The 25,821-nt window shown below is 38.6% G+C and overlaps 1 protein-coding gene across 9 annotated transcripts in view; it reads left to right on the forward strand.

The window, feature by feature from the left end:
• KCNIP4 (potassium voltage-gated channel interacting protein 4) overlaps positions 1-25,821 on the forward strand; it is a 460,551-nt gene that overhangs the window by 289,939 nt on the left and 144,791 nt on the right. The window contains exons 1-2 of one of the 9 annotated variants that reach the window (XM_049795582.1): positions 2,995-3,080; positions 3,846-3,920. The exons of 7 other annotated variants lie outside the window; for them this stretch is intronic. In XM_049795582.1, the coding sequence (XP_049651539.1) occupies positions 3,911-3,920 (10 nt within the window). In that variant the 5' untranslated portion in view covers positions 2,995-3,080; positions 3,846-3,910. Of the gene's footprint in view, positions 1-2,994; positions 3,081-3,845; positions 3,921-25,821 lie in introns of those variants that run through there. One more of the 9 variants, XM_049795593.1, reaches the window with a different exon arrangement.

Below are 25,821 nucleotides of genomic sequence, written 5' to 3' on the forward strand. Positions count from 1 at the left end.
AGCTTCATAACCAGTTTCACAGGCTTCACTGTTCTTTTAATTTGTTTTTTGTTGTTGTTGTTTTTTTATGTTTTAAAAACCTAAACATTGCTGCCAGTGAATCTTAAGTTTCCAATCCAACCTGTTTTCCAGTGGGAAGGATGTTCATATGGAAAATATCCAGAAGTGCAACACTTCAAACTTGTGCTAATGAGTACTTTCTAACAAAATGTTCTCTCTACAACCATCGGGAGTGTAAGTCCACTGTCAATTTCTGTAGAAAGCTCTGGTTCTTGGGTCTGACAAGTATTGTAATCGCCATAATGAAATCTAAGTTTTAGGCATATATTACTCCTTTGAAGGATGTACAAACAATCTGTTAACACTGAAAACTAAGCTTTCTCACTAGGGGGTTGCAGACTGCCAAAGACCTTATTCCTTCAAAACTGTGTTTAGAAGTCTTTGTTCTGACAGTTCTTTATTTCTTTTTAACAAGCAAACAAGATTTTAAGGCAAAGCTAACTGTTTCAAATACTGCCTTTTGAGTCTCCAAATGTTTTCCATAGCTTAGATGTTTTTTAGATCAGAAAGAAATGAATCTATTTCATGTTCTGAGAAAATGTCTAGAGTGGTTTTTGTTTGTTTTCTTGCGGAGTCAGAAGCATTACAGACTGTGCAAGCACACAATAGCTAAAACAACTACATATACTGCAACTTTTATTGAAAACTGAAGTAAAAGAGTCTAGGAGTTGATTTCCTATGTATTTTTTATTTTACTGAATATCCCAACTCCTGCTTTGAAGACACTGCAAAATATCTTCAGAGCTATCCTTCAGGAAGGAAGGCTTATCTTTTGTGTCATGACCATATAATGTTTGAGTGACTGGGTAGCAAGTCTAATGTGACCTCTACTGTATTATTCTGCTTTTATAATCCTTTCACTGTTTCCTTTTGTTTTCTACAAGTTTTTTAATCTGCATACATTTCTCACCATGACTGAATTTTCCAGGGTTATGTGTGGCAAAGTTAGAGGTAGGTGAGTTTGACCTACACAGCTGTGCTGCCATAAGTCATTACCGTGGAATCTGTTATGCTGGAAAAATTGTTTTTGTGCTGTTTCACTTGGGAAGTGAACTGTGACTGGGATTGCCCACTCTAGCAGAACTGAAGCACTTGCAACTGCCCCGCTGCGGCTGGATTAGCAGCGCTTTGTCCATGCTGTGCATTGCACAGCTGCATGAGCGAAACCGTTTTGGTAGGTCAAGTATAACATCTAAATTGTAAACTCTGGACCAGAGATCACGCCCACCTCCCTCCTTCCTCTTCTTACCTAAACATACACTTTTTTTTTTCCTTGGTAGTCCCTGTAAACCTTTGAGTTGGCTACTGCTGCCGCTAATGTTCATGAGACTGAGGAATCCCTACTGCAAAAGCTGAGAACGTGAACCGAAGGAAATGGCATCTTACAACACAGTCCGCTTAGTGAAATACTACTTTTACTGGCAATGGATGGTAGAATTCAAGACCCCAGAATAATATGTCTTTGTTGCAACAGACTTAAATGTAGATGATGTCCTGCGGCTATTTCCCCAGATTCTTTTTTAATTTTTTTTTTATTCTGTACAAAACCAAGGCAGCCCTCAATAGCCACTGCATGCATTTTATTGCAACGTTCATGAAGCTACTGAGAAGAAATAAATAGTGCTGGTACCTGGTAAACCCTTGAGGTTACTTCAGAACTCCTATAAGTTGTGTGTGTCAGTGCAGGGGTCCATCAAGGGTATCACCTAGTTCATTTAGGGTTTGGGGTTGGTTTTATGGGCAAGAGTGTCTTCAATGTTACAACCAACTTTGGAAATGTAGGCACACAGTTTATGTTGCACCCTGAATACCTCTCCGAAACCTCAAAACTGATATCTGGAAGTCATTAATTGCCATCAAGGTTAAAGAAGGATTACTGGAATCTGACATATTAGACTGCAAGAGTAGTTTATTTGTCACCCCAGGCAAGGTCCTTGTACGTGCTTAGTGTTGCAGTGTACAACGGGAAGCAAGAATACTCGCTCCTGAGCAGATATCTGAGGAGTGCTGAAGTGCTGAGCTGGAATAGCTATTTTTGGTGCTTTAAGACCAGCTAAATTGATTTCACTGCTTGCTCTGGGAAACCTCTCTTGAGCAAAAGAATCAGAAGGGCTATTTGGGTCTTTTACCACCTAGGTCAGGATTACTGTTCTGGCTAGAGTATCATCTGGGGTTTTAGATTAAAGGAAAGCAATGCCTCAATTTTCTGATGCTGAATTAACATTATGTAATTAATTCATCTGTCGACCCCAAGATTGATTTATAATGTATTGTGTTAATTTAGGATGTAAAATAATACTTTGTTAATACGTTGATTTATCAAGTAATTCTATTGTGACCTTTATTATTCAATTTTAATTAGTTTATAATAATTTTTATAGTAGCTTTTTTAATGTTGCTATTTGCTCGCTCATTAATTTTCAGAAAATCTATTAAGACAAAACTGATTTATTATTGCTGATTGCAAAATAGGTCAGTAACTTCAAAAATTTAAAACAATAAATTCAAGAAAATTCTAATTGACCTCAAAGGCTTTGTGCCTGGAGATTTTAACAAGGAAAATATTCCCCCGCATATCACTTTAGCCTCTTCCCACTTCTTAATAGGACATTTTAACTTAAATGATGTTAAGGATATAGTAACATCAGATATATTCCCAATCATAAGTACTGTAATGTTATATGTGAAAATCTTGGAATTGATAACTAATTCTTCTCAATTATTTAAATAGTTGATCCTTGTCTGATTAATCTGAAATATTAAAGACTCCCTAAGGCTGTGATTTTAGTTTAATTGCCTCTTTTCTGTCCCTGTGCCACTGTTTTATTGACTCATTTGAAGTATTCAAGAGATTAGTGGGGCATAATTTTTTACGTCACAGAAATATCCTGCTTTGACCTTATTCGGAGATTATTATGTCTTCCTACCTCTACACAGGACAGTCCATAAAATCTCCCTTGCAAGTCTTGCATGCTTTATCTTCAGGCTTATTGACTCTACTACAGTAAGAACTTCTCAAGGTAAAAGATTTCTCCTTGTCTTAATTTTTTTAAAGCTTACAGATTGCTTTTCATTTCTCTTTTTTTTTTTTTTTTTTTGGTAGGTAAAAACCCAGTCATTCTGAAAATGTTTGAATAGGTACCCACAATACTTTCTACTCTGTCTTGACTTTCCCATGCTGTAGTTTCTACCGAATTTTAATATTTTCTCTGTGGTGATAAGCTCAATTAACTAATGAAAACATATGTATGAGCACCTTATGAGTCACTGTCAAGCTCATGCAATATTGATAGCCTTCTAAGCTTTTTGGAATGATACAATCAGAATAAGCCCTTGAAAATAATTTATTTTACAAGTATTTATTCAAAAGCTGTCTGAATCGTGGTTTATATTAATAATGATGCAAGGAATAAAATCAACCTGTTTATCACAATCCACTGTTCCTAATGTTGCAGTTGTTACAGATTGATGTGTTTACTTATTGGAACTTGCTTCAGAGTGGGAAGCATCACCCTCCAACATGTTTGGCTTTCTCCTTTGTCATCCATTCTTTGTCATCCATTCTCATGTACTATGGTAGGATGAATATCTGTATTATGGGATGTCATAGACTGTGTATGTATGGTGACAGAACTTGTGCAGCATGACAATACGGTGCCTCCAAATACAGTTTAACCTGGAAGCTGAAAAATGCAGTGAAAAAAAAAAAAGGGGGGGAGGTGATGCTATACTTCAACCTTTAATAATGACATATGTTTTCTGATTTTTCTTTTCTATGTGTAAAGTGATAGTCTCCATTAAAAATGGATCCGATTCTTCTAGTCCACGCTTCCCAGTTTTGACAAACCATATGAAAACCTGTAAGGAAAATACTTTTTTTTTTCCTCATTTTCCACAAAATTAAAAGTATGTAGCCACATCAGATTTTGTTCATGCACTTGTTTGATTACAAAATAAGGGGAAAGGGAAGGAATAGAAAAGGAAAAGAATAAAAAAAAAAACCCCAACCTGGTTCTGACTAACTAGACTAGGTAAAAATACAATATAAAATCAAAATCAATACTGTCAGGTTTTGAGAACAAATTTAGAACTTGTTTTAAAGCTATTTATTCTGTATTTTCTTGTATGATAGCTTGCTAGTTTACTGTCTTCAGTGTATTTCTTCTGCTTTTGTTTCTATGTTTCTGCTTTAATGCTTCGCCTACAATGTCCTGTTCTACACTCCATTCTCTTAATATAATACTTCTTGTCTCTGAATGCTTAATCTGCTAATCAAAGTGCTTGCTCTTTCTCTGTCGAGCATATGTGGTTTAAGCTGTGATTATACATAAAATATTTTTTCCCTGTTTTCGTGTAAGTTTCCCAGTGGCCACTTTCTTAGTCTCTTCGTTCAAGGATCTAACTGATGTTCATGTACAGTACTGTTTTCTTTCTTTGGGAAGAAGTTTCAACTTGTGCCTTCTGTGAGCCATTGTATACTGAAAATCTAACTAGTTGCTTTGCCATAAATCTGAAGAGTACTTAGCACCCAGATCAGTTGGAGGAGCAGTAGATATTGCAAAGTGATATTCGTTGGTTGATTACTGTTAAACAGTCATTTTTATATCACTGTCTTTAAAAAAAAAAAAAAAAATTAAAAAATCCATAAATATGTTATTTTTTTGCCTTACCTAATGATGGTTTGTTGATTTTTCCCCATTATTGGGTAAAAATGCATTATAACTAAAGATTGTAGCAGAAATTTCAAAAAAGGAGCTCCTTTCCAGAGCAGTGGGGTGGGGTCTTTTTCTGCCTAATTGTTTCAGAAGTTTCCATTCTGAAGATGCAGTTCTAAAATTTTGTAGTTCTCATTTTCACCTCTTGCTTAGTTTAGAGTATTATTTAATTCCTCTGAGATTATTAGATCTGGATCAGATGAAGTTTTAACCTCTTACCATATAAAGAATGAAAAAAAAAATAGTTCTATTTCCTAGGATTTCCTTGTGCCATAATCCAGTACGTGCAATTCTGATCTACTGAGCAATTTGTTATAGATAGTACAGTAGATATGGGTCTTGAGAATGGGCCTTTATCAGAAGAGAGGTTGACGAGCTTGTTCAAGTAGGGAATATATAGATGGAGAAAGTGTAGCAGGGAGAAAAACTACTTTTCTCTGCTTGGTATTGGTCAAGATGGGCTTCAAAATTGAGTGAAGAGAGCAGCTGAGATAATAGCCTGGTAGATAGAGCATTAACTATGCAATAGACAGTACTGTTTCAAGTAAGTTCAAATTTCTTGGATAACGAGTCAACAACAGAAGGTAACTGATCCCAAAGTGTATACAAAGAAGCTGATGTTTAAGGATTTTTCTAGATAAAAGCTCTAATCTCTGATCTGAAGGCTTGCCAACAGCTGCTCTTCAACCATGAACTAAAGTACGCTGGTCACTGGTACAGAGAACTGGAGGCTAACCCACTTTGACTTTGGTCACATCTTGGGTCCCAGGCTTGATGCAAATCAGACAGATGCACAAATAATACCTCACTTATGCTTACATGAAAACATTTTTCTTCCTTTAGAACAGAGATCAGTGGGGTGTGCTTGCTTGTTTTTTCAAATGGAGTGATGCTCGTTTTACTTCTCTACACTTTTTTTCCACATGACCATATCAGTATTTTCCCCCCATGTTGTCCTAACACTTTGGAAAAACATCCAGAAATACCTACAATGTTGTTGTTGTCTTTCTGGTTTATGATTTCTTTATTCGGAACTTCCTCTGAAACTGCTGCCCTGCCCCATGTTGACAATTAGCAGTATGCTAGGGCGTTTTCTATCATTCCTGTCAAAACTGCCCCACAGTTCCTCCGCCTATTTGCCTGCAACCCGTTGACTCCTCCGAATAACCCAGAGACCTCCTCTTCTCTAGACACTGTGCAAAGGACTAAGCTTGCCTGTTGTTATAGCAAGTCCCATGTACCAGGGAAGCCGGGATCACTCTTCAAAGCGTGCTTGTTTGTTACTTCACGCCGCTGGCGGCTTGAGTAGCAGCTGCGAGTGAGGATGATGCCAGTCGCCTTCTGCTGAGTCACCTCGTGTGCTTGGTCTCCTTCAGCTGTTCTTGTGCCCTGTCAGAGGGGCAGCGGGACAGCAGAGACTGCCTGGCAGCAGCCTCAGACCCCTCCTGTCGGGTCCTCCTGCCCCACCAGTGGCCAACATCTGGTCCTTGCAGCTGGAGAACAAGAATGCCTAAACTCTGTGTTGTGAAGTGGTAGCTGTTTAAGAAAAGTAGTTGTCTTTTGAAAGAGATGGAGAATAAAGAAAAGGGATGCCCAGGATATGCATGATGAACGTGGACCGAAGGGAATATTTTCCCAAATGACTACAGTTGAATGCAGATATTGGTATCTGTCGCTATAGTATCTATATTAACGTCAGTCCAAGAGAAGGAAGATTCCATAGGAAAGTGTGAACCTTGCACTGAAGCTCTCCTGCTTTTTTCCTTAGCTTAGTGGACACTAAACATGTTTTGGGGTAGAACAGACTTTTCTCATACCTGCTCAGAACTTGGAGGAAAATGCCAAGGATACCTGTGAACTTCACCAGGCTGTGATGAGCTATTGTATATTTTAATGGCCAAAAAAAAAAAAAGGCAATAATCAACATGGTGGGGGAAAAAATAAGCAATTAATTATTCTAGCAAACTACCTACAGGTTACCTTACAAATATATATGAAAATCAGAAGAAATATGAGACTAAGATCTGTACAGACATGGACTGATTAATAGCACAACAAAAATCAGGTTCCTTTTTCTTGAAATGTTACCTCTCTCTTTTAAAAAAGATGACCTAATTATTAATCAGAGTTGAGTTCTGTTTTTTCTTTCCCTTTATCATAAGGGAACACTGATACATCCATTCTACCTCTCTGTTTATTATTCTATTTTTAGAATCTGAGACAAAACATTCATATCTCCTTCCAGTGCTAGTTCTCAAATAACTGCTGTTTAGTAATGTAAAAAAGTTTCCACTTGCCCTTCACAACTCAGTGAGCTGTAAACACTGAAATAATTGAGCTACCCACACCCTGGCCTGCAGGTGATATGAGTGATGTATTTTATTAGCATTTAATTAAATTGCAAATGTTATGCTAAACTGAAATTGCTGGCAAAAGTTGAATAGCTGGATTAAATTACACCCTTGTTTAAAAGCAATGAATTAAAAGATTGAGTAATCTGGAGACAATATATTATTCTTCAACTCTCTTGAAGCAATTAACCTATGCTCTGCTGCTTTGAAAAAAATTTAAAAAATATCCCTCGGCAAACATGCGGAAGTTTGAAGCTGTTGCAACATTAATTTCACAGCTTCCTAGTTTAGGTTAATGACTTCTGATTATAACAATGAAAATTAAATGGATCTCATTCATTCTGTAGTAGTAAAGAGATAATATACACTTGCAACAATTGCAAATGACTAAAATTAAATTTTATATTATTGCATTAAGATCCAGGGAGGGGTGTAATAACTTCAGTTTATGAAAAAGTTGATTCTATTTCAGTTTGAGGAACACTGAATGATTTGATTTATTCCCATTTCCTTATTTGGATGTGTGCTTTAAGAAGTCTAATTATGCAAAAGCTATTTGGTATGACTTTGTTTAGAACTAAATATTTCCAGTTAAAATTTATAGCTATCAATAGAAGATGCTGGCTACTGCAGAGAATGCTACAGCCAACTGGAAAGAGGAGGAATATTCTGATGGGAAATGGGAGGCAGGAGGGCTCCAACATCACGTTTTTCATTTGAGGGAGGTAACAAAAAAATGTGGAAAAATACATTTTTTTTCTGGTTGCAAAATAAGAAGGAGCTAAAGGCTGGGAGGAGAATTGGGTTTCCATCCAGAATTCTTTTTCTAGGATTAGAAACAAAACCAATAAAAGGTGTCCACTTGAAAGTGTAGTAGGGAGGATTCAAACTTCTGCAAATGCCTTCATTCAGCTCTTCTAAGCTGAAAGCCTGGACTCATTATCGGTAGGTATTGTTTCCCAAATATTGTTAGCCATCTGAGGATTTTTTTTTAAATCGGGATGACACCCCACTGAACATAAGTTTAAATTAAAACATTTTCTTTGGTGTTTTATCTTTTTATTAAAGCTCTTTCTTAAGTTAAAAAGAAATAAGGCAAGTGCATGCTTATTGCACAAAGCCAATGTTCGGTTTCTAAACGGCACTGAAAGTGAGGAAATTGCAATTTCATTTTTGTAATTGTGTATTTTAAGTTGTTTTAAGATGTTGAGTCTTTAATTTCATACTGAGCTATCTGGATAACTCAGAGTGATTCTTTTGTTGTTGTTTAAGTCCTCTGAATATTCATGGACTCACATGACTTGTAACTGATACTAATGAGGAATACTAGGTATTCTGCATACATGCCAATGAAGGCCTAGCAACAAAAAAAAAGAAGTGCTTTGTCTTTTCTTGTTCTAAAATGAATCCTTTTTAAAGAAGTCTGATTGTTCAGACCTGAATGCTGAGCACTTCTGAAAACCAACTCCTTAATGCTGTCTATATCTGGAGAAGAAAAAATTTGTGGGACTCCAAATAACTTACAGAAATGACGTTTCAAATCACAATAGCGTGCACATCTGTACTACATGGTAGACTTTTGGGGAGATAAGAAGTCTATCTTTTCCTAAGTGAATTTACTGTAATTATTTTGTGCTTTTGTATGCTAACCACAAGATTTCCGGATATGCTTAGGAATAGCTCTAAAAAACCAGATTGCACTGTTGATATACCCAACAGTCACAGGTTTTAAACAAATGCCAGTATGTGAAAGAAGCACAATGAATGTTGGCAGAAACAAGGTTAATTTCTTATTGCAGCTTAGACACTTGAAGTAAGAAATACTTAATTTTCTTTTCTCTGATTTCATACGCTCTTACAAAAGACTTCAGTGAGCTTGCTAATGATAATAGCTTTCCTTTTAGGTGTTTCTTTTTGCAAAATTGTAGCTACGTGATGTGGTATTTAGACAGTTGTCTAACTTAACTGAAAATGTAGGGGTGGGGAAACAACAAGATCAGTAGTAACTCTAATCCAACAAGAGACCTGGGCATATACAGGTTAGTCTGTGCAAAACTCAGCTTCTAAACACACCGTATGTGTGGGCTTTACATGGCTTCTCAGACAAGGAGACCGGATACATGTGGATAAGCACACAGACACAACACACACAATTTTTTTTATTTTTTATTTTTTTAAGTTGACATGCAGAATGTTCATGGACGTCATTTTTGTATCTGTAATGCTACCCATTAGATGCTTTGGAGTGTCAGCTGAAAAACAGAAGAGAGACAGTTCAAATTAAGACCAGGCATTCTTATTATTTCAGATTATAGATAAATCCATACAAATAATATACTGTCCAGTTGTACTATGTATTCCGTGAAGTCTCCTGGATCCCACAGATGTTGGCAGCTCTGTAATTCCATCCCTGATTTGAGAGAATTAAAAACTGTATAATCTAGCTCAGAGAGAAGTTTTAAAGCGAAGGGCTGCCAGTAAAGCAGTAGGTCTGTGCAGCCCAAATTGCCAGACTTGCTAGACAAGAAAAAGGAATATCAACAAAGACATGGTTCTAGTCTAGTGAATGTGCCAGTAAAATGGAAGGAAGGGTCCTGGGTGTTTACATATTCCACGTTACCTGTGAGGAAATCCTCATGAGTAAGATAGAACTGAAACCTGTTCGTTTTCTGAAAAATTGAAGAGCAGAAGCAAACAGCCTAAGCTTCTTTTCTCAGACCTTGCTAGAGCAGGCAAGCTATGATACAAAGGAGCAATGATAAATGTTCTGATTCAAAATCTGCTGAGGACAAAGGAGAGATGCTCCTCAGTTTAATAGACCCTGGACTGGGTTTGGAATGAAGTGGCAATTAAGTCTCCAAACTCATTAATTCTGATTTGATTAGTGTTGGGGGGGGTGGGGGTGTGGTGTGTGGGTTTTTTTTTTTATCTGGATGGTTATTTGTTAATTAATAACTAGACTTAGATCAGCTAGCTTCACAAAGATTGTTGAAAAGCCATTGGAGAGTAATAATTGTTAAGCTATGTTGTCTTATAATAATGAAGGCAGTGGCAAACCAAAATATACTTTCTGCTTTCTGAATAAATTTCTATAAAATGATATTTGTCATGCTTCTGTGAACAGTTGTTACAGCGACTATTGCTAACTGTACCTATTAGTTGCTACTTGGATTAGTCCAGTAGTCTGAAAGTCTGTGTAAATTCCTGTAAATGTTGTTTACTTAAATGCTAAATTCTTAGCTTACTGCTACTGCAGTACTAGAAGTCTCATCTTGCTGTACATCAAGAATCTTTCTAGAAATGGTCATAATTCTGAATACCGCATGTATACCTGATTTGGTGGTGGTGTTTGTTCATGTCCTCCAAGATGAATCAAACTGGAACATATCATGAAGCAACCAGTAAGCATTTTGAAAATAAAATTTGCATTTAAACTTCAGAGCCTAATATTTTCTTAAATAGTTAGCTAACAACTTTTTCTGTAAACTTATTCCCATATTTGAAGTTGCTTTAAGACTCAAAAGGAGAAGTCTGATAGTACTCGAGCTTTTCAAGGAATTATCATAGTTTATGAGTTAATAAAAAGTTATTTAGTACAACCCAAGGCTAGTGCTAAAATGGTTTCTATGCATTCAAACAGACATGGAACTCTGAAAATTACAAAATCCATTTTAATTGTTTTGTGATAAACTGGGAAGTATTAACTGGGTTACAACCAACAATTGCTATGCTTGTAACAGTTTCTTGCTGTTAAACTTACTTGCTATTACTGAACAAGTTTTCCCAAAACCCAGTAACAGGACGTGAGCAAAATAGAGGAGTGGAGGAAGACTGAAGTGCACTGGATGAAGATTCATAGTATCTATGCACTTACGATTGCTCATGAACGAAAGGGAGAGGTTGTCTTGAAGGGAACGCAACACTATGGGTAGCAAATCCTGCTCAACTTTTAGAGAAAGGGTTCTAAGTTGTTTAGGATAGTTTTGTAGGGTGTCGTGGTTTAACACCAGCCAGGTAAGCACCACGCAGCTGCTTACTTACTCCCCCCCCACTCAGTGGGATGGGGGAGAGAATCGGGGGGGGAAAAAAAGTAAAACTCGTGGGTTGAGATAAAGACAGTTTAACAGGACAGAAAGCAAGCATAATAAAATGACAATAATAATAATAAAAGAATTGGAATATACAAAACAGGTGATGCACAATCCAATTGCTCACCACTCGCTGACTGATGCCCAGTTGGTTCCTGAGCAGCGATCTGCACCCCCCAGGCCAACTCCCCCCAGTTTTTATACTGGGCATGATGTCACCTGGTATGGAATATCCCTTTGGCCAGTTTGGGTCAGCTGCCCTGGCTGTGTCCACTCCCAGCTTCTTGTGCCCCTCCAGCCTTCTTGCTGGCTGGGCATGAGAAGCTGAAAAATCCTTGACTCAGTATAAATGCTACTTAGCAACAACTGAAAACATCAGTGTGTTATTAACATTCTTCTCATACTGAACCCAAAACATAAGGCTACAAGAAAGAAAGAAAATTAACTCTATCCTAGCTGAAACCAGGACATTGGGTAAGACATGTTGCAAACTTCAGTTTTTTCAGTCTTGAAATAGGAATGAAGTAAAGGACTGGGGGAAAACCTTGGGCAAATAGATGATATTCTGTCAGTATATGCCTCTCCAACACTTTCAGTAAAGAATAAAAAGAGCTGGGCAGCTATTACAGCCAATCTTGCTTTGGATTTCCAAAATTTTCAGCTCTAAGGAATACAGTCTTGGACTGTATTTCTGTATTCATGTGAAATGACATCCATGTTTATACTGTACATGAAAAACCTAATCATGAACTCCTCTGAGTGCAGAATCTTAAAATATGAACTCTATTCTAAAAGAAAAGGTTTCTTTTTCATGCTTCTCTAAAGCGATAATCTCCTTTCAAGATACTACTTCTTAGCCCTTTCTTTTTTAAGGACCTTATTACTGCACTAAACTGTTTTCCATAGGCAAGCCATATTTGTTATTTAGGCTGCTGCAACAGGAACAGTTACAGAACAGCAGCCAGAAATGACAACTGTTATTCTAATTTATGCTTTTTTAAAATATGTGCTGTTTATCCTATGTAGCTTCACAAAATAGAAAACTTGAAAAGAAGTGGGATTTGCTTAAATACTTCATCTAGTATAAGTGCTTACCTTCAGATTTGTGGCTATATAGGAAAGTGATATCCTAGACTATCTTCAAAAATTACCATAAATGCTATGTTGAAATTTTATTGACCATAATTCATAAGTTTCTCTCTGTGGAAGTGTGGTTTTTACCTAACACTGTCATCATACTTCACATGCCTTTTATTAACTGTAACAAGGCTCTTAGGAACATGTAATCAGACACAGTCAGTAAGCTCTGCTTGAAGGTTTGCTATTATGCATTGGCAGAATGCTAATTTATTTATGTAGGCTCTATGTCTAAATGCTACACACAGCACATGGGCTGTATGTTTCTCTTGCCTGGAAAACATAGAACGTGCATTGGGCCAGATGGTAAGCTGGCAACCTGGTGCACCTGTAGAGAGGACTTGAGGGTGGAAGTGGGTTCTCGTTTGCGTAGCTCATTAAAATATTAAATTGCTGTTTTATGCAGGAGACGAAACTGCTGGGAGTAGGTGACTTAAAAAAAAAAAAAAAAAAAAAAAAAAAAGCAGATGTGTCCAGTCATGCCTCATAGCAAAATTCCTTATGCTAAGACCAAGAAGGGAGACGGAAGAGTTCAGATAGGCTGGATTGCATTTCATTCCCTGAACTGCTCTTTGGACAACTGTGTGTTGTACCTTACAGCTAAGCTGCTTGAGAAAAATTATTTGCTGATGTCGCTAGTAGGTGACAAACTGAAATACATAAACCTACAAATACCAAAGGTGATTATCTTCTGCTTTGGTTAACCAGCAGTTTAAAAATAGTAATATACTCTAAATGTGGTTAACTGCTTGCCCTGCTGTTTTACTGCTATAACATAAAACATCTGAGGACCAAAACCTTCAATTCAAGTATCTCTGTTCATAATAAAAAAAAAAAAGGTTCTTTCAATAAAATCTTAGACCTCAGTGGGATAAATTGCTACAGAGAAGAAGTTGTTTTAACACTGGCTTCTTCTGTGGTTTGTCCTTTTGTTTTTTTGCCAGTAACTGAGGTTTTATCCATCAATGAAATATTGTGTATTCCAGTTTTGATGTTATTCCAAGTCATAGTTCAGTAAGAACTGCTGAGGATTACTGAGGCTCCATCTGTTCTTGCCATGAATAGGAAATACTACATGATGATAGTGAGCAGATGTATCCTGCCTATTGCAGTCATGCTCAAAAACACTGAAATATTGGATTGAAAAGGCAAAAACATTTTAGTTCTGTACAGCTTTCTTCTGTGTTTGCCAAACTCTATGTATGTGTTTGACAGGCATCTCAAAATCATTTTGCTTTGCTTTAACAGTTTCCAAAATGTGGTTTGGTTTTGGTTCCCACCCCCCCCACCCCCCCTTTGAAATTACCTTTGTTTACAGTCCAGGACAGAATTCAGTTTTGCATCCAATCCAGAATGACATATGATACTTGAGTAACTTATGGATTTGTGCCTATGGATTTGTGCTCACACTTTCTTCTTCTCTCACCTAGTAGATTTTGAGGGGGGTTGTGTACCTTGGATTTTTAAGTATTTTTTTAAGTGCAGAAAGGAAGACAAACATCAACTGGGCATCCTAAAAATTCATATGTCAGTGCGGTGGGTGCTCTAAGAAAGATCCTTGCTTTGACTTGAGTATAGGAGGGGTTCGGATGCAGGTCTCTCCTTCCAAGGTGAGTATCTTAAGCTGCAGCGATAGAGACAGGAGAGAGATAGGGTCCACCCTAGTTTCAAAAATGTCGCACCACAAGCTATGAGAGTGGATTGTTTTGCAGAAGTTGAAAAGCATCATTAGGCACGTAAATAACAAATATAATACGTCTAAATGTTGTTTGGCTTTACACGTAGTACTCAAATTGAGGCGAATTTGGCTGCAGTGCGCTGGTGACGCGGCCAGCGTGGCTGTGGTGTGGATGGCCGCGCGGCAGCGAGCACTGGCACGTGGAGCGCGGCTGCTCCTCTCCCTGCCATCCCGAGAGAAGGAAGCCCCGGTGCCCGACGTGTGCCGCGGCACGTGGGCTTGTGCACGTTATTGCAGCTTCTTTTCCTCTTCTGGGCCATGCCAGCCCTTTGCCAGCTCCCCTCGGAGGCTGAGCTGTCGCGGGGGTGAGTCTTGAAGCGAGTGGCTGAGGTGAAGGATGAGGAAGGCTTTGAAGGATTGGTGTTCCCGCTGAATTTGTAAGACTGATGGGCATAGCTCCTGCCCTGTTAGATCTGGGGCTGTGACTGTTGGGTAATCGGCCTCTTTCGTACAGGGATCAGAGCCTGTGACAGCTCGTTTTGGCTTATGACGCTCTGCTCGTCAGGTTAGAGGTTGAGAGATTAATTCAAAGTGGCAGAGGTGTAATGAATGTACTCAGCCAACCAGGGAGATGGAGAACCTCTCTTATGGGATGAAGATGAAAGAAGCTGACTCATTTAGCACATCAAAACAGAAAGCAGGAGTGAGATATGATCCAGAGGCAGAAAAAATTGTATCCAAGGTAAATGATTAAGTTGGCACAACAGGTTAAACTCTCTGTGAGTCAGCATATGCTGGAAATTGATGAAGCTCTGAGACAACTTTCCAACAGGAGCAGGAAGAGGAGAAAAAATATCCTGAATTTTTAAGGAGGAGTTTCATCAAATCATTAAAAGGATTGTTGAATGCGCAGCAGTAATGAACAATGCTTACTTTTAGTGCTGTATTTCTGTGAAAACTAAAGTCAGACTTTCTGTAACTAGCTTTGACTCTTTTGACGCTGGGGGATTTAAGAGTATAAAAGTGGTATTTAGCTCCTCGAGTAATCCTTCCTGATGGGGAGCCCAGGACTCCCATTCTGATGATCTCTTCATTTTCATTTGAACATCATTTCTCTCTTAGAAGAAATGCTTTGCAGAATGCTTTGAAATTTCCCATTTCATTTTATAACTCCCCTACTTTAGGCATGCTGCTCTTTAATCTCTGGTTGTCCAAAGTGAAGAGGATATACAGTAGTACTAAATGGTTTTACTTTAAAGTTCATCTTTAGTGGTTGTCTGCCTATGTACAAATGTGATAATTAATGGAATAAGAAAAAAGCCTCCTGGCTCAAACAATTATTTCTTTGTGCATATCATATTGTTAATTTGGGGAAAAAAAGTTAATCTAACAATGATTAAAAGGAAAAGTTGCACCACAGGAAAAGTTGGCAACCAGAACTCTAGTGGTGCCGCATGCTACTTCCTTGAGGCCACAGAAGAGAGTTTAAACAGCGTGATGATATTTGTGGGCTAAAAATCTGTAGTTATATTGCATTCACTACCTTCCGTGCTGCTCCAGCAGCCCACATGGTGTAGCGTGATGCCACCCAGGCTGCTATTAGGCTCTGTAAACTTGGTTTCTCTGAACACTGATACAATAAAGCAAGGACACTTGAAGAGTGGGATTCAATCTAATTTTCAGTATCAAACTTCACACTCTGTGTGATTTTTACTGTCTTTTTAAAAAAAATAATCTTAAGTTCAGGACATACTTGTTTGCAAAAAACCTAGTAGTCTGATAGTTTGCAAACCTGAAGTTCAATTTTATGTAAGACTAGCTAGTAACAGATTACAGTCTCTAGGCATGTCCACTGGGACCATTGTCTGCGTATCTGAAGATGAGAAGATCTCTTTATTCTTGCCTCCATTTTTTCATGTATAAAGTAGAAAAAGGAAGAATGATTAGCTGTCTTTTTAGTGTTATTTTAGCTCTAGAAATGAAGGAAACCTGAGTGAAGTGTTACGTAGTTAACTCATTTGTAAAATAATGATCCTTCATCTTAATCATTCTGAATCTATCCTTGGACCAAACTGTGGTGGCCAAGAAGTCAAAACTTTGGCAGCTACAGAGGGACTGAGATGATTTTTTTGATTGGGCACTTTTTTTAAGGAGTTTGGATCTTAGAGGAGACAGTAGTGATTTGTTGTGCCATGGTATAAAATCCAACCATATAAGTCAATGATTTTTCCACAGCTTATTTCCTGCAGTGGTATTTGGATAGAGAAATTTGTCAGTAGTTCATCAGCTGTTACTTTAACTGTAGTTAAAGTTCACAGACACTTTTGACAAAAAACACAGACGAACCCCCTCCATTCCAAACTCAATATGTGAAGTGCTTTATGTTTGGGTTTTTTCTTTTTTTCTGTAGGTTCTTTTTCTTGTTCGTTCTATACACAAGATCTAACCTCAAAAAAAAAAGTGTATTTTACAATGTTTGATCATGAACGCCTTCCAGTTTTACATGTTGTGTTGGTTTTGGCTGGGATACAGTTAATTTTCTTCATAGTGGCTAATATGGGGCTATGTTTTGGATTTGTGCTGAAAACAGTGTTGATGATAACACAGGGATGTGTTCGTTACTGCTGAGCAGTGCTCACACGGAGTCCAGGCCTGTTCTGCTCCTCACCCCACCCCACCAGGGAGCAGGCTGGGGGGGCACAAGGAGCTGGGAGGGGACACAGCTGGGACAGCTGACCCCAACTGACCAAAGGGATATTCCAGACCATATGATGTCATGCTCAGTATATAAATCTGGGGGAAGAAGAAGGAAGGGGGGATGTTTGGAGTGATGGCGTTTGTCTTCCCAAGTCACAATTACGCGTGATGGAGCCCTGCTGTCCTGGAGATGGCTGAGCGCCTGCCTGCCAACGGGAAGCAGTGAATGAATTCCTTGTTTTGCTTTGCTTGTGTGCATGGCTTTTGCTTTACCTGTTAAACTGTCGATCTCGGCCAGTGAGTTTTCTCACTTTTACTCTTCTGATTCTCTTCCCCCATCCCACTGTGGGGGGGGAGTGAGCAAGTGGCTGCATGGGGCTTAGTTGCTGGCTGGGGTTAAACCATGACACAGCTGAATAAAGAACACACAATTTTAGACATATGCATGGACTTATAAATACAAAGTAGCTTGGAATCTAATTCTGAAAGCTTCTAAATAATCTGTTCCTGATCCAACAATGCACTGAAGTGGAACCCTAGCTTTAGCTAAAATAAATTGATAAAGAAATTGGAGACTCTTTGTATGCTGAAAGGCTAAGATTGTACTTGAATTCATTTTTCAGTGTACTGTGGGGTTTGAGTGAATTGGGGCTATGTTTTCCTCAATGTATTTCTTACTATTTATTTACTGTACAGTTAATTCAGCACTTGAGGTAAATGATAAAGCTGCAGCATCAGCTATATTCTATTTCTAAGCTTGTAAATGGTAAAAGGTTCCTGGCATCAAGAGAAAACTCACTTTTTTGTAGTAGAGCTAGGAGTAGGATTTTAAAAATAATAAACAGATGCCATAGGTAATATTCCATGGATCTGAATGGAAGTGTACTGGAGTATGTTCTGAAACAGTGAATGCAAAATATTACTATTATGTCCTTTGGATAATCTTTTGAGTAAGACAATGTCTATTTTTAGTGGCAATGTAAAACAAGCAAGTGAGGAATGCAGTTATTTGATACTGCTATTTAAAAACTCTTCAACCATTGCAAGATGAAAAGAATTTTTATATATGTGAGTTTGTTTTAACTTCTGCAATTTTATTCTTAGATCAAAGTTTAGATCAATTGCATTAAGAAGTTGCAATGTTGAAATATAAAATGGTTTTGTTTCTTTTTTTGCCTTAATTGCAGTCTTGCATCATATATCTTGCAGACTTAAGGGAAAAAAGCCACTTAAACAGAGTATGAGTGTCCCATTGTATAAGTAATGCTCACATGTAAATGGCCTTCTGGGATCAATAGATTTGATCCTCTTGTGGTATTATTTATAGCTTCTAAAACTATGACCAGCTGAGCTGCTTACAAAAGCAAATCATACTTTTGAATTTGTCTGTACCCCATGCTTGCCTCTGTTTCGCCATGTGTTCATCAGAAAAGGTAAGAACGAGGAAAAGACTGATCCACAATCTTCTTTTGGTTAACACAGTGAAAATCAATAAATCTACTGTATCAATAAAGGACTTGATTTATTCAATTCATTAGTTTTATGGAATGTGTGTCCATTTTTTCTTATTTTATGTGACATTAGAAATACACTAAGAATTAAGAGCAGAACAACACAACTAAGATGTTTGGAGGGGTGGGGGGGTGGGTTGGTTTGTTTGTTTGCTTGTTTTTTTCCAGGGGACAATCTTGGCAGAAACCCTCATAGAGTCTAAAAGTAGACTTGATTATTTTTCTGAAGGCACATGTTTTTGGAAGAACCTAATACAGAGTAAGTTATCGTGCATGGTACTCTTTGCTTAACAATAGCAAAAACAAGTGCTTCTGCATTGCTCGTTAGAAATGGCATATGTACTCATACATCTGTGATTAATTGATAAGCAATGTAGTGTTAAGCAGGCTATATCAAAATAAGGTGGGAGGGGGACAGGAAGCTAGCAGTCCAAGACCATAGGTCTTCAACATACTGTTCTGGAGATTCTGAAAAGAGTCAACAAACAAAGCAAGAGCAGACAGAAGAAATGCTACTGGAGAAAAGCAGATTCTTGTGTTAAAAATTTTAGACATAGAGTATGTTAGTACTTTTGAGTGCAGAGAAGGGACTAAGATTGAGAAAACAACTGTGGAGGAAACACTCTTTTTTTAAATTTTATTTTTATTAAACTAGAGAGGCAAAAAGCAAGAGTCTGTGAGGTACCAGCAGAGCCTTTGAAGGTAGTGAACAGGGGAGCTCCCATTCCACCCCCACCCCCCGGCCCCCGAAGGCAAACACTGTTCAAAACAAGTTAGAACAACAAAATTAAGTTTAGGTTTTGTGCCTTTAACAAGTGAAAAATATATGCCTTCCTATAGTTGTTTTAATTTTCTAACGTTGATTTAATTATTTTTCTATCAAGTATTGATGATTTGAGGGAGTGGCAATTAGAGAGTTATTTTACATGCATTGAAAAGAACTTCTTTGCTTTTGTAATTCACTTTAAGAATTTGTAATAAACATAATTAGCTAGCACCCTTTGTAGTGTTTCCAAATATATAAATGTCTCATGAATATGTGCTTTTGATTCTAGTCTGTTTTGATCAGGACTCCTTTTTAATATTTTGGGTTTTCAGTCACGTACTTAATTTACTCAGCAACAAATTACTTCATCTTGCTACTTTCTGGAATTAAAATTATCTTGCATGTCCATCTTGAGCCTCAACAAGTACTTTAAATATAATCAAACATTTGGTCCTGCTACTCGGTTATAGTCCCGTAATCCAGATGATCTCTAAAGATCATTGTAAAACATGTCGATAAGACCACTGTAATAAAAACAAAACAGTGATTGTGATTTTCTTTGAAAAATAGAAGTTCTCTTTAACAAAATGTGCATCTTGGACTATGAGCTATCCTCTTTTGTAGACTGCCGAAATGCAGATGGGGAATGGGTCTTAGAAACTTTAGAAGGGCATGCTTTGGACTGAAGTATTCTGTCAAATTATTTGGATAGACCCTTGATCCTGCAGCTCTTTGGTTCAGGCAGCAATACATCTCTGTTGTACTCTTCAAGCTGCATTAAAGGTCTAGCAATGGAGCCATGCATAGGATTCAGCCTGCAGCTCTGTACTTGTGTTCTTTTCTGTCTATGGTTAAAGGTACCTGGAAGCATGCATGCACTTGAAGTATTATACCAAGGAAATTACACTTTGGATTGGTGGACAATGAGGTGGATAAAAAAAAAAAAAGCTCTGTTTGGATGACTAGGCTTAGTGGATAGTGGGTCATACTCTGTCTGGAGGCTGATAACAAGTGCATTACCACAAGGATCTAGCCAGAGATCTGTCCTGTTTCACAGCTTTATCAATGACCTAGAAAGTGCCAAGAAGTGTGCTGTCAGCAGGTTTGCGGGTGATGCCAAAACCGGCAGAGCCACTAGTCAGCGAGACCTAGACACATTGGAGGAACGGTCAGCAGGAATCTCATAAGATACAATAAGGACAAATGCCAAATCCTGCACTCGGGAAGAAATACGTGCTGGGGAGCGGCTCTGCTGGAAGGCATCTGGGGGACCTGGTAGACAGCAAGCTGAATGTGCTGCCTGGCACGTTGCTGTCTTGAGCAAGGCTGGGCTGGGAGCATCCCAGGCTGTATTAAAACGAAGGATCAAAGTCAGTAGATTGAGAAAAGTGATTATTACCCTCATTAGACTGCATCTAGAGTGCTGCAGCCAGTTTTGGGTCCTCTAATACAAAGTACTGATAAACAGAAGTGAGTTCAGTGGAGACCGTGAAACTGGTAAGAGGCTGGAGCATGTGCCGGCTGAGGGAGCTGAGCTTCTTCAGACTTGAGAAGAGACAGCTTCAGGGGGGCTTAACAGCAGCACCCCAGAACCTACAAGGAGGTCATGGAGAAGACAGCCAGCCTCTTCGTAGGGCTCCATGGCAGGACAAGAAATAATGATCACAAATTGAAATAAGAGAGGTTCTGACTTTGTGAAAAATACAGTCAAGCAGTGGGACTGGCTGCCCAGAGAAGTGCAGTCTCCATCTTTGGAGGTTTTCACAATGTGAGTGGGTCAATCCCTGAGCACCCTGGCCTAATCTCATGGGTGGTACAGGAGGTTGGACTAGACAATTCCTGAGGTCCCTTCCAACCTTACTTATCCTGGGACTTTTGTCAGAAGTATAAAATGCAACTGCTGAGAATGTTTTGTTTCTTAATATTTGCACTTTGCATGCAAACTTCTGGTGCAATCTAGACTCATTTTGCTAGAACAAAATGAGAATACATATATCCCCATTCTTCACAACAGCCAACATCACTCTTAGTGTCTAATTTCATAAGAATTAATTTTGAAAGTTCTGTTTAAACTTAATTACATTTATGCTGTAAATGTGAGGGAAGATTCTGCTTTTCACTGGATAAAATCAATTCCATCATTAATTAATTCCCTTCTATTAGTTTAGATGATTATTTTCTCTGTGGCTGTAGGAAAGTAACAACTAGAGCGGTTATGTTTTAAGTTTGATCTGATGCTTGTACCAGTTTGGCAGTTAATTTAACAGCTACTTTTTGATCTTCTAAGATCAACAGCACTGGAAACTGCCATTAATTCTGTAGCAGAAGCTGACCTCCAACCATTACTATTACCTCTTAATGTTACCTATATTTTCTCTGCTAGGAGAAAGCAGATGTTTCTTCAGCTAGATCAGAGTTGTTCTTAACAGCCTCACTGTCTTCATACCACCCACAGCACTGAGGGGTCTTTCATAGCCAAAAGCCTAGTGTGGAGAGAGATTGTGCAGAAACCATATTCAAAATCCCCTGCCTTCTCTTGGGCAATGTAGTACATTATTTCGAAGCATGTGAATATGTATTCCTGCAACCTGAGTGTACGCAGCTGTTAATGTGCTTTCGTTTGATTGAGTGGAAGAGCTGTGTATGAGAGGAGGAATAGGCAGAAGCATCTTTGCCTGAGCAGAAAGAGTGGAGTGTGGGTAGCAGAGAATACCAGTGAACTGAAGAGAGGAAAGGATTGGGTTATCTGACAGCCATCTATTTATAAATGAAACGGCATCTCCTGAGGGCAGTTAATGATCCTGACCATGCAAGTGTAAATTTTTTGTGGCCTAAACTACAATCACAGTATAAAGAGATTTGATGTAGGATTAATGCTGCTGTGTCTTGGCTCTGTATCATAACAGCAAGAAACTACGTGGTGTGCTTTTAAGTCTCCCTTTTTACTGCAAATTTTCAGGGCATGTATCCCTGTATCTCATATCCCCTACAGAAAAAAAGGTTCACTTAACTGCTGCATGACTGTAGGAAGTATTGCCTTTGCACTACTTCTTTTCATTAATGGCCTTTTCTTAAGTTTTTCAGTCTTCATCATTCTCTGGTTTTGAGCCCACTGGCTTGCCAGAGAGGTCTGGGTCTTTTTGTAGGTGGATGCTGCCCCCCCTTAAAAAAAGGTGTGTGTGGGGGGGGGGAAGCAGTTGTGGAAGTATGGAAAGGAAAAGGAAGATGAAGCAAGCATCAGGTATCAAAAGGGAGAGGCTGCCTCTGTAAAGGAGATAAGCCAGGAGATGATGCCGTTCCCAGCACAGGCAGTGCCCTCCCAGACCAGGGCAGGGGTGCTGATGGAAAGAGTCGCTGTCAACTGTCCAGATGTCATCAGGGAGCGTGACGTAACAAGTCAGGACTGGGAGGTCAATCCAGAAAGTCCAGTCAGGAGCAGAGGGGAGACAGGCACAGATAATTCTAACGCAGGTTCAGTGCTCACCAGGGAAGCGGGGCCGGAAATGGGTACAGCCATGACAGGGCTGAGGCAGGGCGGCCTGGGCTGTGCTGGAGCCCCCGGGCCCATGGACGGAGGAGGCGGGTAGGAGGCCCCAGGCGAGGCCGTTCAAGGCCATCAAAGCCTAACAGTGGGTGCAGGGTCCTGCCCGCGTGCTGTCAATACCACCCTGGTTAGTTCGTGCGCTTGGGCTATTTACTTCTGTAAAACTGGGGATCGTGGGCGTGCTGTGCCGTACGCGCAGAGCTCCGCAGGGTGCGGGTTTCACACCGTTACCTGAGCAAAAGGCGGGGGGGGGGGGTGGCAGGAGGGGCCTCGGGTGGGCGATGCCCCCGTGTCCTGCTGGGGGTCCGGCGGCTGCACCTCTGAAGGGACCTGATAAGGTTCAGCAAGGAACGTCTGTTAACGGGGCAGTTTCTAAGGCCAAAGCATGGACTGCAGGTTTGAAAACTTTTTGAACGCTAGTCGTAATTCTTACCAACAGGAAAAAATATATTTAAATATATCTTTTGTGTCTACTTTGATTGTCGTTTTAATTTATTGGGCGTGCTTAGGTGCAGAAAACTGATTGTCAACACAGGGTGGCCATAAATTGGCCTGCAGTGTTTATTCTCTTGGGATCATTTCAGAGAACCACCTTGAACTTTCCAAAAAAATTATCTTATAGCCCTCCCTATCATTACGTTACTTTTTTGTTTTGAAGGACTTGGTTTAGTTTACAATACAGTGGAAAGGTTCAGTAACTGGATACGTAGCAAACAGCCATTGCCTTGAAGAAATTAAGACATGATGCACTCCATTAAGGTAACTCAGACTAAGGCTATTTTATTTATGAATGAATATTGAACACAGAGGAGTATAATGTACTTTTGCAAACTGAATTTTACATTTTGATCGTTAGATAATTTGACTTGGTTTCTCAGCGAGACATCCCTGCACTTGCCCTTAATCTTGGTGAAAGAAAACCAATGTAGAAAAAAATGCTACTAATGTGAAAAACTTGTATTACAAGTATAGGTATAATGGAGGTTTTTGATGGACATTTATGTGTTGATTCACCAGTTACGTTTGCTTACTGGTAAATGCAATCGTAACAAACTGGAGCATAATATTGTCAGCTGGTTTTATTGATAAGCAGATCACAAGAGTTTGCATGTCTCTGCAGAAAACAATCCCGAGTTTGTTGTTCAAGATACACAATGATTAAGAATTTGGGTATATCAGAACTAAAAGTTTGTGTTACTAAGACAACATAGTTCTTAGAAGTGGAAACTTACTCTTGGGTGATACCAAATTATTTAATAACTGAACTATTAGAGGAAACATTTGCAGTTCTTGTGGTTGTCATCTTCACAAAAGATGTGATTTCCCAACTCTACCCTAAGATACAATTACTTATCCTTTAATGTAAAAGGAAAATTGAGCATGTATGAATTGCACATTCTTAGACTAAAAGTAACTACTTCTAAAACAAGTTAGAGTAAAAATTTTAATTATTCTCTGGAGATAGATACTATAGTAATTTTCAATTCTATTGGGAAGGAACAAATGTTCATGAGAAATTGCATTTGTAAGTAACTTTCAAATACGACTATTAATAACTACCAAGTAATCATCAGATACATGTAGTAAAATTAAGTAATTTTGCACCACTAGTAGTTATCTTATTTCTGCTATGACAGTTTCTCTTGGATGACAGATCTGGTTTGGGTTTTTTTTTTTTGTTTGATCCTGCTCCCCCCCCCATTGTGTAGAAAACATATATGTAAATTATTTTGGTGGTGGTTTCACTAACCACTGATGTCTTTGCTGAGTATGTCTTAGTTCTTGCAATGCAGATCAGGTAGAATTTACAAATAACAAATAAAATTGGCTGAGGAGTTCTGCTACTCCATGGTCTCAGTAGGTTTCCACTTGGTCATGTCTGATGTTTCCATTGGGTGATTAAGTCACTGTTTTAAATTTTCAGAGATCTGTGACTTGAATTAAAAATGAAAGAAAAATTGTCTGTCAGCAAGGTGTGCATCAGAGGAGGAGTTGCACCCACTCTAGTTTCTACTTCTGGGCCTTAACAGTGTTTCCTAACCTTTTCCTTCCTCACGTGCATTTTCAAGAAAAATATCCCTGGTTTTTCTCAGATAAAACTCTTCACAATGTATGTAAATTGTCAAGGGCCTTTCTTTTTCTCAGCATCTTTGCTGTATTTTTTTTTTCCTCAGAGGCACAGTTGGCTGTATGTTTTCAGCTCCCCATTAGTGCATTAGATGTGATTTGGTGGTATGTAACCCCTCATTAACAGAACTAGTAAACCTAGAAATAGCTGCAGAAAGGACTTGAAGCAAAATAAATCTGAGTAACCTCAGAGCAGAGAGATTCAAAAGCATATTTAAAGTCATGTTAGCAGGTGAAAAGCTTCTTGCAAAGTTTTTATCTTTTTAAAACATCAGAGCAGGCCTGCTTTAAGCTGTGAGTGATTCTGCCACCTGCTGAAGCCAACATGCTGTGCTTGATTTTGACTTATTGCAGAGAACTAGCATTAGTTATTCCATATACCATTAAAAGTATAAATGGATGTCATCTGCTTCACAGAGGTAAATGGGAATACCTTTCAGGTGTGGGAATGTGGGCCCTTGAACCCCAAAGGAACAGGTTCAAAAGAGCTTCCTGCTTCCCAACAAGCACAATTATTCAGGACTATTCTGAAGACACTAATATGGGTGGAGGTGGATTCTGTGGGTTTGTATTTTTTCCTACTACATTAAAACTATATGAAAACTGGAATCTTGTAGTAGGTTTGATGCACTATGGGTGTGGAGGATGCATCAAATTATAGTCTATAGGTGAGTTTGAAGGAGCTTATTCAAAAGATAATAAATTTGCAGTTAATGTTGCAAATGAGCATCTGGGATCTGAATTTTAAAATAATCCAATTTCTATGCCAAATGCTAGAGTTATCAGTTTTTAGTCCAGTAATTGCCCCTTGATATCTGTGAGATTATAGCATTATTAATTTCTAGTCTATTTCTATTCATTTTTAAAATGGTGGATGTTCAAGGACTCTCTTCAAATTCTGTTTTTGCGAGGACACTGGTGAAGCAATGTCAAAGGAGCATTTTAATGCCAAATCAGCAATATGTTTTATTAAGTTAGAGAGCAGTCCTTTGAAAAGTATTTGTAGAATGCAATTTGTTTATTCTCCTAAGCTTCTCAAGAGATTTTTTTCTCAGCGTTGTATAATCCAGGGGTTATGGCTTTTCTTATAAGAACAGGAACGGTATATCACCACTGATTCTCTTCATTTTTTTCTTTTGGCTGTAAT

The sequence above is a fragment of the Accipiter gentilis genome, chromosome 3 (assembly GCF_929443795.1).
Source record: "Accipiter gentilis chromosome 3, bAccGen1.1, whole genome shotgun sequence".
NCBI classification, from domain to species: domain Eukaryota; kingdom Metazoa; phylum Chordata; class Aves; order Accipitriformes; family Accipitridae; genus Astur; species Astur gentilis.